Source organism: Geotrypetes seraphini, chromosome 2, assembly GCF_902459505.1.
Source record: "Geotrypetes seraphini chromosome 2, aGeoSer1.1, whole genome shotgun sequence".
Lineage (NCBI taxonomy): Eukaryota > Metazoa > Chordata > Amphibia > Gymnophiona > Dermophiidae > Geotrypetes > Geotrypetes seraphini.
Genome location: NC_047085.1, coordinates 179,935,318 through 179,952,393, shown reverse-complemented (window position 1 = coordinate 179,952,393; position 17,076 = coordinate 179,935,318). Strand labels below are relative to the sequence as shown.

General features: G+C 40.4%; 1 protein-coding gene across 6 annotated transcripts in view; it reads right to left on the bottom strand.

Annotated features, from left to right (window-relative positions):
- Nucleotides 1-17,076, bottom strand: part of ATP9B (ATPase phospholipid transporting 9B (putative)) — a 668,517-nt gene that overhangs the window by 573,087 nt on the left and 78,354 nt on the right. For all 6 annotated transcript variants that reach the window (XM_033934419.1, XM_033934424.1, XM_033934423.1 and 3 more), the window contains one exon: nucleotides 2,922-3,072. In XM_033934419.1, coding sequence (XP_033790310.1) covers nucleotides 2,922-3,072 — 151 coding nt within the window. The remainder of the gene's footprint in view (nucleotides 1-2,921; nucleotides 3,073-17,076) is intronic.

Genomic DNA, 17,076 nt, shown 5'->3' with positions numbered 1-17,076 from the left:
GAGTTGGATCCGCTCAAGGTGGGGATGGTTTCACAGTTGAATTTTATAAATCATTTCAAATTCTACTTTTACCTCATTTGTTAAATTTATATCAGTCACAACTTACTAAAGGTTGTATTAAAGGTACTATGGCTGAATCATTAACTTTTGTGTTGCCAAAGCCAAATAGAGATTCTACTTTGGTTTCAAATTACAGGCCTATCTCATTAATAAATGTGGATGGAAAAATATTGGCTAAGATATGGCTTTAAGATTGGCCAAGGCTCTCCCTCATATTATTGATATGCATCAAACAGGATTTGTTGTTAAAAGACATTCCTCTAATAATTCTAGATTAGCATTACATATGTTAAATTTAACCAAAGATATTAAAGATCCGGCTTTTTCTGTATCTTTGGATGCAGAGAAAGCTTTTGATAGGGTTGAATGGAAATTTATGTATCAGTCTTTGGAATGGTTTGGTATAGGATCTGGATTCATACAAATGATTAAAACATTGTATAGCTCCCCTTCTGCAAGATTGAATATTAATAATAATTTATCTGAGCGGTTTAATTTGCAGAGGGGAGTTAGACAAGGCTGTCCTTTATCTCCTTTGTTGTTGATGTTGTATTAGAATCCTTATTATTAGCTATTCATCAAACAAAGGGGATAGTGGGTATTCCTTATTCAGATTGGGAATATAAAGTTTCAGCATATGCAGATGATATTCTGCTTTATTTGAGGAATCCAGAAACTACCACTCCATTGGTATTATAACTGATTGACACTTTTGGAAAATTTTCAGGATATAAAATCAATTGGAGTAAGTCAGAACTTCTTCCTTTAAATGTGTATTGTTCTAAAGGATTATTTGATTTTTTTCCATTTATATGGAAGGAGGAAGGTTTAACATATTTAGGTATCATGATAAAAAACACTCTTGATGACACAGTAAAAGAGAATGAAAAACTTTTATTAAAAAGAGTTACAGAGTTATGTGAACAATGGAATCCTTTACATCTTTCTTGGTGGGGGAGAGTTCAAACAATTAAAATGATGATATTGCCTGTAATTTGTTATCAAATGAGTATGATACCAGGTTTTTTTCATGGGTCCTTCTACAAAAAGGTTAATGGTATCCTTACAAAGTTTCTTTGGCTTGGTAAACATCCCAGAATTGCTTTAGTATCTCTTCAAAGACCAATTGTGGAGGGTGGGGTAAATTTTCCAAATTTTTATAGGTATCATCAAGCCTATATTATGCATCAGGGTATGTATTGGATCCTCCCAGAACTTATTGATAATGCACCTGATTGGTTATATTTAGAATGGTGTCTTTTTACATTTAGCTCATATTCCTAGTATTAAAATACCTAGAAGATATAAAGATAACAGAATCTTAACTGACACATGGAAAACATTGAGATACACTAGTAATTTAACACCTATTCCAATTAATAAATCAACAAATCAATCTTTATGGATAAACTCCAAGGTTCAAATTGGCGGAAATAAAATTCTATGGAAGGACTGGATTATTGCAGGCATACGAACTCTAAATGATGTTATTTCAGATGGTAAACGGCTTGATTTTTCACAGCTACAACATAGATTTGGTCTCAATAAATTACAAAGTTTTAAATGGTTGCAGCTGAAGCAGGCTATTCAGGTGGGGTTCCCTGAATGGAAAAATCTTAATAATCAATTTAGTCTGGAGTTCCTATGTTTTCAGGCAGACTTCCTGGGTCATCAAGCCGCATTGTGGTATAAATTAATATCTGGATATATAAATAAAAAGCCTAAAAATGGTCTAAGAGACATTTGGAGCATTGAGATTAAGCAGCAAATTTCTGTATCTCAATGGCCACAAATTTGGTCTTGGAGAATGAGGTGTACAGTGTCTGCATCTATGAGGCAAACTTGGTTCTTTTTATTGCATAGAGCGTTTTGGACCCCAGTTCATTTACAAAAGTTAGATTGCTCTAAATCTAATAGATGCTGGCACTGTAACCTTGAAGCAGGGACATTGGATCATTTAATTTTTTATTGTCCTTATATTATGTTATTTTGGAACTCAATTTGGACTCAAGTTAACAGTCTTCTAGAAAACCATGTTGCGTTATCTTATGACACCGTTCTGTTTGGTATAGCTATGAGGAAAAAAAGTCAAATTTCATCGTATAATAACAAACTGGTGTTAATCATGATAGGGGTCGCCATTCAGCATATTACCAATAATTGGAAAAACTATTCTAATCTTAATTATACATTTTGGTGGAACTCGTTATGCCATATTTATAAGATGGAAAGAGCAATTGCTATGCAGAAAGGGACCTATAATAATTTTATAAAGATCTGGGGGCCATTGGAAAAATATTGTAATGAGTAGACATCACTTTTTATGGGAGATTATATCTACACAATAGGGGGGTGGGGGATGGTAATAGTAGTTTGCACTATATTTTTTAATTATTAATAATATATTTTATGTTGAGCTTTTGTTTAAATTATTTTAAGAAGGGAGGGAGGGAGGGGATATATATTTTTGTTCTTGATACATGGTAAAGATTTTCAAGTGTTATATTGAAATTATAATAGATGTATTTCTGTACACTTGTTATATGATTTAAAATGAATAAAGAATTTAAAAAAAATAATAATTTTACTTTACTTTTATATAAGGATAAAAGAGATAGATATATAGAACACAAAGAAACTCTTAAAGATCCAATTTTACTAAGGCTTTGATTCTGTTCTCCATCCATGAGGAAAAAGCTTAACAATTTCAGCACAATGCAATAGTAGAGACAATGCTTGATCTTCAACTCTAATGGAAGATTAGGTTTATACCTTCAATAATCTTCTTGCTGTTAGTCTCTGGAGGATTCCATACACTAGTTCAATTTCATACATAAAAAATGCAAGAAAAATATACTTACACCAGGAATAAATGTGAAGATATTGTATTTTTGATTCTTTATAGCATTCCGCGGATATTTTTCTTCACATTTCTCTGGATATCCCAACCACACTGTGCGTGCTTTAAGCTCTTTCTTTCTTCGGCAAAGATTTACAAGCCAATCACAGCAACTATCAAGAACAAAAAATGTAATTTAAAAATAAGATATCTAGACATAGGTATATATGTATGGTCAATACTTGATTATCAACAACAAAAAAAGAGAGAGAGACGCACACCTAGTGAAATTACAATAAAGTCTAATCCTTATTTATTTATTTATTTTTATTTCTTATATACCATTTACATCCTTGGTGATTTACATTGAATAGTAAACAGGTAAGCTATCCAGCAATCCTGGTAGGCGGCTCATAATCTAACTATGGTACTATGGTACAGTTGAGTTTAGACATTTAAGAAGCCCTGCTTAAACTGTATGTTTCCTTATTTATAAAATATATACCATTTTCCTGAAAACAATTAATTTTTGTACAAGATAGTCTAAGACATTTGCTTGTATCAAAGGACCTGATTATTAGGTAGAATTTTATCGTGGGACCAACTACCTTTTGGTTACATATGGGCTAGATTCACTAAGCCCACCAATCAAGTTCCGACCACTTAGCGACCCCTTTGTGATCCAATTTTCCTCCGACCAGATTCACTAACTTCTGTCCCAATCATCCTAAGATCCACGCGCATGCAAATGAGGGGTAACGGCTATTCAAATGTAGGCAGGCAGCAAGTCCACTAAAAAAATGAGGGACACTGACTGGGCTGACCGATCAAAAAATAAGCGACTGCTGAGGACCAGTCACTCAGGTCCTTTCTGACTGTCCTGCCTTCTGCTGCCTGCTCTCTACCCCATATCTCTGCTCTCTGCCCCGACTCTCCTGCCCTTCCCCGCCCTTCTGCGCATGTGTCAGGATCACTGTAGAATGATCTGGGCGGTCGGTTGGAGGCATGCCAAGGGCGATTCGTGAATCAGCCTCCCCGGCCATGGATCGGATCGCTCACTGATCGGATCCGATCCGTGGCCTTAGTGAATCTGGGCCATTGTATTTAACTGCAGCTTTTGATACAATTAAACATGACATTTTTATCTTATGTACCATGCAGCCACAAATCAACAAAACAATACAGAAATCATTCAGTTATGAGAAACCTAAGGCAAGTTCGAAATTCTTCAATAGAAAACAATTCCAGCTCATGGTCCAGCTCTATGTCCTAGGTCTTCTAGACTACTGCAACATCCTCTATCTCCCCGTGCCCGCAACCATGATAAAACCAACTACTAAACAGTACAAAACACAGCTCTAAGACTTATCTATTCACTGAGGAACACCGACCACATCACAACGGCATACTTCAATCACACTAGCTCCCAATACAAGCAAGAATACTATTCAAATTCTACTGTATACTATTTAAAATCATAATGGAGACAGCCCAGCCTACTTGAACAACCTGCCTAATCCAACTACCACTACCCAGACTTCGGAGAACTTAACACACCATTCACGCACCCTCCAATCAGAGACATCAAACAAAAAAACTGTACAATGACCTTCTAGCCACACAAGCAGCAAAACTAGACTACCAACTCTCCAATTTACTAATCACGACCCCAAACTACAAAACTTTCAGAAAAGAAATAAAAACCATGCTATTCAAGAAATCCTTAAAGACAAACTAACAACGCAAGAATCATCTCAATCTAGTGTAGCAACCCACTGCACTCTGTAATACCTCTGGAAATGTCTGGAACTTCTTATGTAATCCACCTTGAACCGCAAGGTAATGGCGGAATAGAAATCACTAATGTAATGTAATTTTATGTTAATCAGGTTTTCTATTCTGCCTTCATCTTTTCAGTTCAAGGTCAGATTATATTACGAGGTTGGGTAAAAGTTACAACGGACAGACTGACATGGAAATTCAATAGGGTTGTTAGTACAGGTAGATCAGTACAACTATTAATACAGTTAGGTCATAGTTTCAAATACATAGTTACAAGTACAAGTAGGTCATCATTGGCTCTTCGATTTGTTCCAGGAGTTGCATTAGAAAGTTTAGAAATGGGCTTTTACAATTCCCATTTCAGTTACTTCAGGGTAGGCCCCCCTGTCTTGGTAGAGAAATACTTTTAAAAGTTGTCTGAATCTGAGGTAGTGGTCACAAAATTGTAGTCTAAATGGTAGCTGGTTCCAGCATTTTGCTAATTGATACTGGATGGATGCCTGGTAGACTTTATATCGTTTCATGCTGGGAATTTTAAGAGGAAAATATTTCTGGTGGAATATCTGTTGGAGGACAAACTCTTGTTAAATAGTTGGGGGCCATTCCCTCTCAGGATCTTAACATAAGAACATAAGAATTTGCCATACTGGGACCGGTTCGAAGGGCCATCAAGCCCAAGTACCCTGTTTCTAACAGTGACCAAACTCAGGTTCCAGCATCTAGCAAGATCCCAAGTAATAAAAAAGATCTTTGTGCTGCTTATTCTAATAAACAGTGGATTTCACCAAAGACATCTCAACAAAGGCCTATGGACTTCCCTTTTAGGAATTTATCCATAACCTTTTTTTAAACCCCATTAATCTGATTATGAAATACTTAGAGCAACTAAGAAAATACTTAGAGTACATTCTCCAGGAACGAATTCCAGAGTTTAATTGCATGTTATGTAAAGAAATATTTTTCTCTGGTTCATTTTTAAAACTACTACTTAGTAGCTTCATTGCATGCACCCTAGTCCTAGTATTTTTGGAAAGAGTATAATGAGCGATTCATTATCTAGCCCTTTCTACTTCACTCTAGTATTTTATAGACCTCTATCATATCACCCCTGAGCCATCTTTCTCCAAGCTGTAAGGCCCTAGCGCTTTAACATTTCCTCATAAGGAAGCAGTCCCAGTCCTTTTTATCATTTTATGTCATCCTTCTTTGTAACTTTTCTAATTTCGTTATATCTTTTTTTGAGATACGGCGACCAGAACTGCACACAGTATTCGAAGTGCAGACATACAATACAAGGGCATTTAAAACATTTTCATCTTTGTTCTCATTCCTTTCTTGATAATTCCTAACATTCTATTTACTTTCTTAGCCATCGCTGTACATTGAGCTAAGGGTTTCAATATATCCTCAACACGACACCTAGATTCTTTACCTGGGCAGTGAAGCTATCATAGAACCCAGCATCATGTAGCTCTAGTTCGGGTTCTTCTCTTCCCACATGCATCATTTTGCACTTCCTCACATTAAACACCATCTTGCTAGATGCCCTGTCTCCCCAACCTCGCAAGGTTTCTCTTGAAATTTTTCACAATCCTCTTGCAATTTAAACAGCTTCTGAACAACTTTTATTTATTTTATTATTTATATATCACTTATATCCAAAGTGGTTTAACATTCAGGTACTCTTATTATATTTCCCTATCTGTTCCTGTGGGCTCAAACTCTATCTAGTGTACCTGGGGCAATGAGGGGATTAAGTGACTTGCCCAGTTATTCCTATCTCTAGATTATTGATAAATATGTTAATAGACAGTGGTCCCAGCACAGACCCCTGGAGAATCCCACTATTTACTCAAATATAAGCTGGATCAGTGCATTAGAATCAACAGAAGCAATACAGAAACCAATTGTTTCAAGGAGGAAAAGCCTCAGAACCCTGTGGGGGAAACCTCTTCCTAACTTAAGAGGATTAGTTAGCGTCACTGGTAAAATCCTCCTGTCCACCTGTGTTACAGCTGCTGAATTTAAAGAGCTGCATTCGTTGCTGAAGTCAAAAATTATAGTATGTATCGCTCCATAAGACGCACCCTACCTGTAGAGGAGGAAAAACCAAGGAAAAAAATTCTGAACCAAATGGTGTGCCCTGTACCCTGTTTCCCCTCTGGTGATCTAGTGGTAGGCCGGGACAGGGCACATCTAGTGGTGAGCACGTCTATGGCAGCGAGCCAGCTCCCAGACAGCCAGCCAGCCAGCCAGAACCCTTGCCCACCCCACCGGGACCTTTTTAAATCCCTCTCTCCCTCCTAGGTGGCTGTCTCAGTATTTTTTATCATCCCCCGGTACCTTTCTAAAACACCCCCTTTTCCCCAGGTTACAATTTTTTAACCTCCACTGTTTAAAAAATACCCCCTTCAAATGCACGTCCCTTTTTAAAACATCCCCCCACATGCCTGCCGCCAGCTACCTTTTTAAAACATCCCCCCTGCAAACACCCACCGCCGCACCTTTTTAAATATCTCCCTCCCAGCAAACACCCGCTGCCATCGTATCTTGTTAAAAACATCCTGGTGGTCTAGCGTGATTCCTCCCTCGCTAGCCATCTCTCTATTTCCTGGACAGGAGCAGCAGAGGTCAGGCGCGAGCTTTTCATGCTCCTTACTGCCTTTCCACGCTGCCTGCCCAGCGCTGCTTTCTGATTGGCTGCCATCAGTTCTCAGAACTGATGGCAGCAATCAGAAAGCAGCGCTGGGCCAGGCAGAAGCACGGAAAGCTTATGCCTGACCTCCGCTGCTCCTGTCCGGGAAATAGGAGACGGATAGCGAGGGAGGAATCACGCTAGACCACCAAGATGTTTTTAACAAGGTATGACGGCGGCGGTGTTTGCGGGGGTATGTTTTAAAAGGGGCGTGCGACGGGCGGGGATTTTTTAAACGGTACAAGGGGGTTAAAAAATTGTACCTACGCTCCATAAGACGCACTGAGATTTCTACCCACTTTTGGGTGGAAAAAAAGTGTGTCTTATGGAGTGAAAATACGGTACATTCTAAAGTGCACTGCTGAATGCTTCTAAAAGTGCTGGCATTTTTAAAGTGCTTTCAAAGTGCTTCTCAAAGTGCTGGTCACAATCTTTATCTCTGGCTCTGTGCAAGCTTTCTTTCCTGCCCCATCTGACATTGGCCAAATAGTGTTTTGCCAAAAATTGCTACAGGGATTGGGAGAGATAGTCTGTGAGATAAGTACCAAGGATTAACACTTATTATCTTAAAACAACCCAATAAAACCAAGATAAGCAGCACTCAGTTGTGTGTTCTGTCAATTCAACTTACTTGAAAAACGGCTCAATGCCCACACCACAAAGAGGCTTACCAGCATCTGACATCATAATTTAAACAGACTGAAATGATTCTATTGGTTGGTAGAAAAATGATTCCATTGGTTAATAGAGGAAAAACAAAGCAATTCCATTTGTTAATGGAAGCTTTATTTCACAAACAGAATGAACTAAGCAGACTTGCATAAACAAAATTAGTGCATCCCAAAACCGGGTTTATGCAAAAAAAAAAATTAAAAAACAGAGGGTGTTTGCTAACTGCATGAGTTTAATAGCAAAGCCATGCTGCCAATGAGAAAATCAAGTCATCCTAGTGGTTCACAGAGAACAGCCTATGGCGACTATATATTAAAAAACCTGCTGGTTATACTAGTAGTTACTGCATATATGGACTAAACCAGTACTGGATGTACAAAAGATTCTCTTAAAAATTTTTTTTTTTTTAAGTGACGCCATTCAATTTTCACATTCAGTGTAATTGGTTCTTCTGATCTTGAACCATATATCCAGCCTTGTTCTCTTTGTAGTAACTGCAATCTCCTATCCCCGCTCCGTGATAGGGCAGGAATATGGTCTTTAACTGCACATCTCAAATAGTCAAGAGTATGATTAAACTTTAGCAAATGGTCAACAAGGGGCTCTTCTATCTTTAGATTAGTTATGCTGCTCCGATGCTCACCTATTCTGACCCAGAACCGGCATGACGTTTGCCCCACATATATTCTTAGGCAGGGGCAAAAAATCACATAGACAACGAACTCTGTACTACAGTCAGTGGCATGATGTAATTTTTATTTATTAAATTTTCTATTCCGTTCTCCCAGGGGAGCTCAGAACGGTTTACTTGCATTTATTCAGGTACTCAAGCAGTTTTCCCTGTCTGTCCTGGCGGGCTCACAATCTATCTAATGTAACTGGGGCAATGGGGGGGGATTAAGTGACTTGCCCAGGGTCACAAGGAGCAGCGTGGGTTTGAACCCACAATCTCAGGGTGCTGAGGTTTTAGCTTTAACCACTGCACCACACTCTCCCCATCCGACATGTACAAAAAATGTGTGTAGCTCTAAAGTGAAGTCACAGGTCTTACATTTAGGGCTCCTTTTACTAAGCATCGCGATGTATTGCCACACCCGCTAGACGCTAATGCTACCATTGAGCTGGCGTTAGTTCTTGGCACGTAGCACGGGGTTAGCGCGCGTGGCAATGCAGAGCGCACTAAAAACACTAGCGCACCTTAGTAAAAGGAGCCCTTAGTTCATTTTAGGTGGCTTCCTTCAGTTTGAGTCTCTTCAACATGCTTGCCAAAATCTGAAGAACACAAAAATTCTTTAAGATTAAGCAGATGGCTGTACGCTATGCGCAGATGTTTTGATGTGAAACACTGTTGCAACTGGACAACATGCCAGTGCTTCTTCAAGATAGCTGCTATTTATCTACATCCCTGCCGTGATGTAAAACACAGGTTGAGACCCATTCTTTACAGGTTGGCTCTTTATCCGTAAGCAAAATATCTCTATTTATGTAGCGAGCTCATTTTTTAGTGGATCATACCACATCGTCTGGGTATCCCCATTCTATCAAACGTGACTGAAGGGCTCAAGCCTGTTTCTTATAATCTGCTATCTCTGAACAAATTCTGCGGTATCTCAAGAATTGAGAGAACGGCAAACATTTTTTCAATGCCAGTGGATGATAGCTCCTAAAATCCCAAAAATTATTCCTGTGTTCTTGCAAAAACACTGTAGTCTGAAAAACAGAATCATGTTTACTAATCATGATATCCAAAAACGAAATCTTCTCAGGGTCCGCTGTCATAGTAACCTGAATCTGTTGGTAATCCCTATTTAAGAAATAACACCACTTTCTCCGTGTATAGTGGTGTTATTTCTTAAATGGGGATTACTCCATGAAACAGCTTGTAATGAGAATGCTGAATTCACGTCGGAGCCCCATTCAGTATATCTACATAAGATGAGATAAGTTATTTATTGACTTTAAGCTATATATTTATTTAATTTATATTTCAACATTAAGAAAATTTTTTAAAGGCTGATGAGAAGGCTGGCTACTTTAAGGCTTGAGCATTACATGAAATATGATACTCGAGTGTAGCCACTGAGGCAGTATAAAAATTCTGAAAGGAATTTGAAATGGTTTTACTATGAGATGACAAAATAATTATGTAATTTCTGTAAGCAATAAGTGATATTATGAGCGCTAAGATATAGAAGAGTGTGGCACTAACTGAATTTCTACATATTATCTACTGCCTCTTCTCAGAAAAATTCAAATATTAAAACCATTAATTCAAATATTAAAGCCATTAATTCAAATATTAAAGCCATTTTGTTCTTTATAATAGTCTCTACCATTTTGCCAGGCACCGACATCAGTCTACAATTTCCCGGATCACCTCTGGAACCCTTTAAAAATCAGTGTCACATGGATACCCTCAAATCTTCAGTACTATGCTTGATTTTAAAGAAAAATTACTAATTACTAATAGCAGCTCTGCAAGTTCATTTTTCAATTCTATCAGCACTCTGGGATGTATACCATCTGGTACAGGTAATTTGCTATTGTTCATTTTGTCAAACTGACCCATTACATCATCCAGTGTTGCAGAGATTGCAAGTTTCTCTTCATAAGAACATAAGAATTGCCGCTTGAAATCCCTAAACCGTATTTTCAGCGGTGGCATAGGAGTTTGATGAATTTCGGGGGGGGGGGGGCGGGTGGCATAGACCCAGGGTGGCCCAGTTTGCCATGTTTAAGTTTAAGGCGGAAGGGGGTTTGGGTATTTCTCACTTAGACCATTACTATCAGGTGGCGTCAGAGGAGAGGCGGGACCGCGGCAGAGAGAAGGCAGCTCGGAAGACCCGATGGCAGCTTACAAAGATCGCTAGCACTAGCTATCTTATCCAGGCTGCTGAAATGAGGTAAATTGATGCCGGGAGGCCAGGGGGAACACACAGGCCTTCAGGGGAGGGGGATTGTGCAGTCCTTTGGGGGGGTTTGTACAGGCCTTCCGTGAGAACACGCAGGCCTTCCGGGGGGGGGGGGGGGCAGTCCTTCAGGGGGGTGGGTTGTACAGGCCTTCAGGGGGGACAGGCAGGCCTTGGTTGCAGGTCTTCAGGGGTGGGGTGCAGACCTTCAGAGGGGATAGGCAGGCCTTCAGGGGGGACAGGCAGGCCTTCAGGGGTGGGGGGACCTTCAGGGGAATGGGCCCTGGTGTAGAAGTACATGGAGGGAGGGAGGGAAGGCGGGGTTCAAAGAGACATGCATATGACAGACTTTGGGGGGAAGAAATAATGAGTCTAAAAATAGAGGAGAGAGAGATGATGGACAATGGGATTTAGGGAGGGAAGGAACAGAAATGGAGAGAAGTTGGACACAAGGGATGGTGTAGAGGGGGATAGAGATATTGGATAGGAGGGTAGTTGGAAAAAGAAAGGGAGAGATGGTGGACCCTGTGGTGGTGGAGAAGGAGAGAGAGATGTTGGATGAAAGGGTAGTTGAGAAAAGGTGGATCTATGGATGGAGATGAAAAAAAGGAAAGATACCAGAACTCTGGGGGAGGGAAGGGAAACAGAAGGGGAGGACAGAGATGGCAGATGGATGGTTAGCACGGAGAAAGAAGAAAGAAGGAGACCCTTGCAAGCAAGTTATCAGAAGACAACCAGAGCCTAGGACCAACAAGATTTGAATAATGACAAGACAACAAGAGGTAGAAAAAAATCATTCTATTTTCTGTTTTGTGATTACAATATGTCAGATTTGAAACGTGTATGCTGCCAGAGCTGGTGTTAGACCGCAAATGTGAGCTAGGATTTAACAGAGAGAGGAATAGTCTTTTTTGTTTGCTTACACCACAGCACCAGTGTGGTTAGGATAAGGCAAAGGGGGTGAAGAGGTTATAAAATAAACCCACCAATATGTTTTTTTAAAAAAACACCCAATTGGGCAGGAAAATAGAATAGAATCGAAAAATCAATTCAATAGGCTGATTCGAATCAAAATTTTTTTTCCTGAATGGGGCAGCACTACTGCCCAGAGATTCAGATATATTGGGGGTAGGTATTAGGGTATGTGGGGAAACTTCTTCAGGTATCTCTACAGGAGGGCGGACATAGCGCTCCTGGGGATGCCCATGGGAGGGGTAGATGATACTCAGGACAAATTGGCTCGGTTATCATTCTCAGCGGCTAGGTTGACTGTGGCTCGCTTTTGGAGGAGTGCATTTGTGCCCACTTTGCAAGTTATGCAGAAAAAATTGGGCTGGGTATGTGATAGGTATCGGTTCTCGGCCTTGTTGGAAAGGTCATGGCAACAGTATGTGGATATTTGGGGTAGATTTCTAGCAGTGGAGGGTTTGTAGTTGGGGAAGGGTGATCGGGGGTGCTTGGTGGGGGGGTCACGTTAGTCCTGTTTCTTGTTCAGACTTCTTGGGCTCATCTAATTGCTGTCTTGCTCTAATTGCTGTATGGGGGTGCCTCTCTTTATGTGTGGCATTGTTGGGGATTTGGATTGGGGGGTGGGGTTGGGGTTACCAGCAGGGGGGGGAGTTGGGGTTGGTAGGGCATTGGGTTGTTTATTCAGGGGGAGGGAGAGAGTTGCTGTGATGTTGTCTCTGCATATTGACCTGCTGCTTGTACTGTGTGCTCTTTCTCTTTCTTCTAAAGAATTACACAAAAAAAAAGTTGAATTATAATTCTAATCCTCTCAATAGCAAAGGGAAAATATACCCCTCAAAAAAAACTCTAGGCAGCTTCCTGTATCACTTCTCACAAAATTTCACAAAATGTAATATTCATTTGATCTACATTTATTTAAATGTAGACAATGCCCATCAAAAATAAACACAACAGAATTTATCATATACATAAGATGAAAAACTTTGTTTTAAAGATGTACTTAATTTCATACTATCACCAGTGATTTTCTTTCGAAATATAGGAGATGGAAGCCTATTCTTAAGTATCATCTATTGCAGGGACGCCCAAATGGTCGATCGCGATTGACCAGCAGATTGCAAAGGCAACGCGAGTCAATCGCGTTGCCTTTGAGATCTTGTTCTTCCTGCCTCCCCGAGCCAGGCCAGACACATACAAGTACCGGATCCACAAGCCTTCACCTCCAACGTCAATTCTGACATCGGAGAGGAAGTTCTGGGCTAGCCAATCGTTGCCTGGCTGGCCTGGAACTTCCTCTCTGATGTCAGAATTTACGTCAGGGGGGGAGGGGAAGACTTGTGGGCCCGGCACTTGTATGCGCCAGGCCTGGCTCAGGGAAGCAGGGAGAAATTGGCTTGGTAGCTTAGGGGGGGGCAGGGAGAAAGAAAGACTCAGAGAAGTGGAGAAATCAGTGCAATGGCTTGGTGGGGGCAGGGAGAGAGAGAAAGAAAGACAGAAATAAAGAGGGGGAGCAGGGGGGAGAGAAAGACAGGCAGGCAGGGAGAGAGAGAAAGAAAGAGACAGTAAGAAAATGGGGGGGAGGCAGAAAGAAAAAAAAATATTGGATTTACAGTCAGAAGAAGGAAGTGCAACCAGAGACTCATGAAATCACCAGACAAAACGGTAGGAGAAATGATTTTATTTTCAATTTAGTGATAAAAATGTGTCCATTTTGAGAATTTATATCTGTTGTCTATATTTTGCACTATGGCCCCCTTTTACTAAACCGCAATAGTGGTTTTTAGCGCAGGGAGCTGATGAGCATCGGGAGCAACGCAGGGCATTCAGCGTAGCTCCCTGCGCTAAAAACCGCTATCAAGGTTTAGTAAAAGGGGAGGGGGTATATTTGTCTAATTTTTGTTACTGAGGTGACATTGCATATTTTGACCTCTGAAAAAAACCCCAAATACAAATTATAATTAACATTTTCTCTGCATACAATGTGCTTTGTGTTTTTTTAAATTTTATTGTTGGTAGATCATTTTCACTTGGTCAATTTAAAAGTAGCTCGTAAGTCAAAAAAGTGTGGGCACCCCTGATCTATTGTGATTAATCCTGACCAGAGAATCCGTTATGTTGTTCATCGTACCTTCTCAACAGTATAGAGAAAGGGAGGACATAGGTCTCAAAACAAGGAAAAAACTTTACAAAAAAGGTTTTCAATCCAGAAACAAATTTAAACCCTGTGGGGGGGCTAGTTTGCAATCTATGTAACAGTCTCTTTTTTCTATCACCTCTTCTTAGGGATGCTGCTATGTGATCTATTGCAAAGCATTTCAAGTCTTTGAAAGAATGTTCTTTGTCTACACAATGTTCCACGAAAGGCTCTGTTAATTTCTTGCATTTAAAACTAAACCTATTCTCGACCATGTGTTTCCCAAATGATCTCGCAGACATTCCTACGTATAATTTTTCACAGGGACATATGATATAAATAATATGATCCGAACTGCAAGTTAAATGGTGTCTAATTTGTTGGCTTGGCAACAGAGCCTTGTATCTTTACCAAAGTAACTATGGTGGCAACAGTGCATCTGCGATTAAGCCTCCAAGTTCATCTGTACTGAAGACAGCTGCCCTCCATCAATGACCTCACACAACAACCCAATTTGCTGTATCAGTAATATATTTATTAGTAATCAATAATAGTCAGCTTACTGGACAAGTCTCAACCAATTGGGTTAACAGAACATATACAGAATGCCAGCCTTCCGTATACCTGGTGTCTGTTCTGCCTATACATTGGTAAACTGTACTTTTATACATTCTTTTTTTAAAATTTATTTCTTTATTGAATTTCCAATTATCTTAACAAGCAAGCATAGCAGTACATGAGTACAGATTTTACATTATATATCAAAGAAAATTATTTTTTCTAACATCACTCAGCGTAATGTAAAGAAAGAAATTTAATATATTATTTAGTATTTTAGCCCGTTACATTAACGGGTGCTAGAATATATGTCTTTCTGTCTTTATTTCTGTCTCTCTCTCCCTCCTGCTGTCTTTCTTTCTGTCTGTCTCTCTCCCTGGCCCCCTTTGTCTGTCTGTCTTTCTGTGTCTCTCCCTGCCCCTGTGTTTTTCTTCATTTCTTTCTGTCTCCCTTCCTCCCGCTATCTGTCTTTCTTTCTATCTATCTGTCTCTCTCCCTGCCTCCTATGAGCAGCATTTCTCTCCCCCCACTTCCCTGTTAGAGAGTTGCACGGGGACAGAAATCCCACCCGTCCACATTCGTCCCCGTCAAAGTCCCACCTGTCCCCATGAGGAATCCCACCCTTCCCCACCCATCCCCGTGAGGAATCCCTCCATCCCCACCCGTCCCCGCGAGGAATCCCCTCCGTCCCCACCCGTCCCTATAAACTTCAGAAATAGTTATTTCATTTAATTTTGCTACTGAATTAAAGGCTCTGGTAGAAACCCATTTACAAATAAGCAAAGAGACTTTATTAATTTGGAAATATTAATTGGGAAGAATACATACTTTGTAAACGGGTTTCTACCAGAGCCTCTAATGTTTATAAATTTTTATCAACACAACTAATGTACTACTTTATCCTGAAGCAAAAAAAAAAAAAAAAAAGAAATAGAATTTTCTCATTAAATTCCTTCCATCCACTATCTCTCTTCTCTCTGCGTCTTCCATTTGCTCTGTTACTGTGCCTGTCCCTTTCTCCCCCCTTCCAAATTGGTCTAGCACCCATCTTCTTCCCTCCGCTCATGGGGTGGGTCAATAGAGTGGGCAGACTTGATGGGCTGTGGCCCTTTTCTGCCGTCATCTTTCTATGTTTCTATGTTAATTTCCTTTTTCATAAGCTAAATGTTTGTCATTATCAGAAGATGTTTAGCAGTTTTCTGAGTGAAAGATGAGCTTCTCATGAACACTGCTTATACTAGCAGAGAGAGAAATATGATTTTCTAGTAGTTTGTTTAGGGTGTTTGGGCTTAATATATCATTATCATGTCATTGTCAATTTGAGGGTTCACAGGGATTTATCTTCACCTCCAGTTTCATGGAGGTCTTAGGATCTTCACCTGTGCACCTGCACAGGTCTTTTCTCTATCTTTTCCCTTTAATTCTTCCTCATTATATAGACGATTGGCTGATTAGAGCGCCATCCAAGATGGAATGTCTCCGAGCAGTGTCTTAGGCAGGTCAACTCCTGCAAGATCTGGGGTGGATTATAAATTTCATAAAAAGCAACCTGGAACCCACTCAATGTCTGAAGCATTTGGGGGTTCTATTCAACACAGAAGAGGACAGAGTTTTTCTTCCAGAACCACAAACTGAACCTCAGATGCCAGATCCTGGATATTTTAGAGAGAATGACGTCTACAGCTTGGCATTACCTGCAGGTTCTAGGCTCCATAGTAGTAACCATAGAGGTGATTCCGTGGGAAACAGCTCATCTTCGTCCTCTGCAGAGTGCACTCTTAGTTCATTGGATGTCCCAGAGAGACACTCTCCAGTTTCAGTTAGCCTGGTTGGTGGAAACACACCAAAATCTTCAGTGGTGGCTCTGGCCGGATTCATTATCCAGAGGCCTCCCTCTCCACATAGAGTCTTGGGTGATTCTGAAGACAGATGCCAGTCTTTATGGCTGGGGGGCAATTGCAAGGGTCATCCAGTATAAGGGCTTTGGGTGCCCTCACAGAAGGCATGGTCCATTGACAGATTAGAGTTGAGAGCCATTTGGTTGGCTCTACGGTCCTTCCAGACACAGCTGAAAGGCAAAGCAGTCAAGATCTTCTCAGACAATACCAGTCAAAGCATACATCAACAGACAAGGGGGAACAAAGAGCGCTCCACTGCAGGTGAAGGCCCAATTGCTATTTCGTTAGTCGGAAGCTCATCTGCAGGCTATCAAAGTGTCTCATGTAGTGGGAGTGGACAATATCAAAGCCAATTATCTCAGCCACCGGACCCTGGACCTTGGGGAATGGTCCTTGTCCCAGTGAGCATTCAACTGCACTGTGAAACGCTGGATGCAGCCAACATTCAAACTCATGGCCTCAGAGGACAACAAAAAAGCTCCTGGTTTCTTCAGTCAAAGGTCAGAGTCAGAAAGTATCGGCATAGATACTCTAGTACAATCTTGGGCCAGTAAATGGGC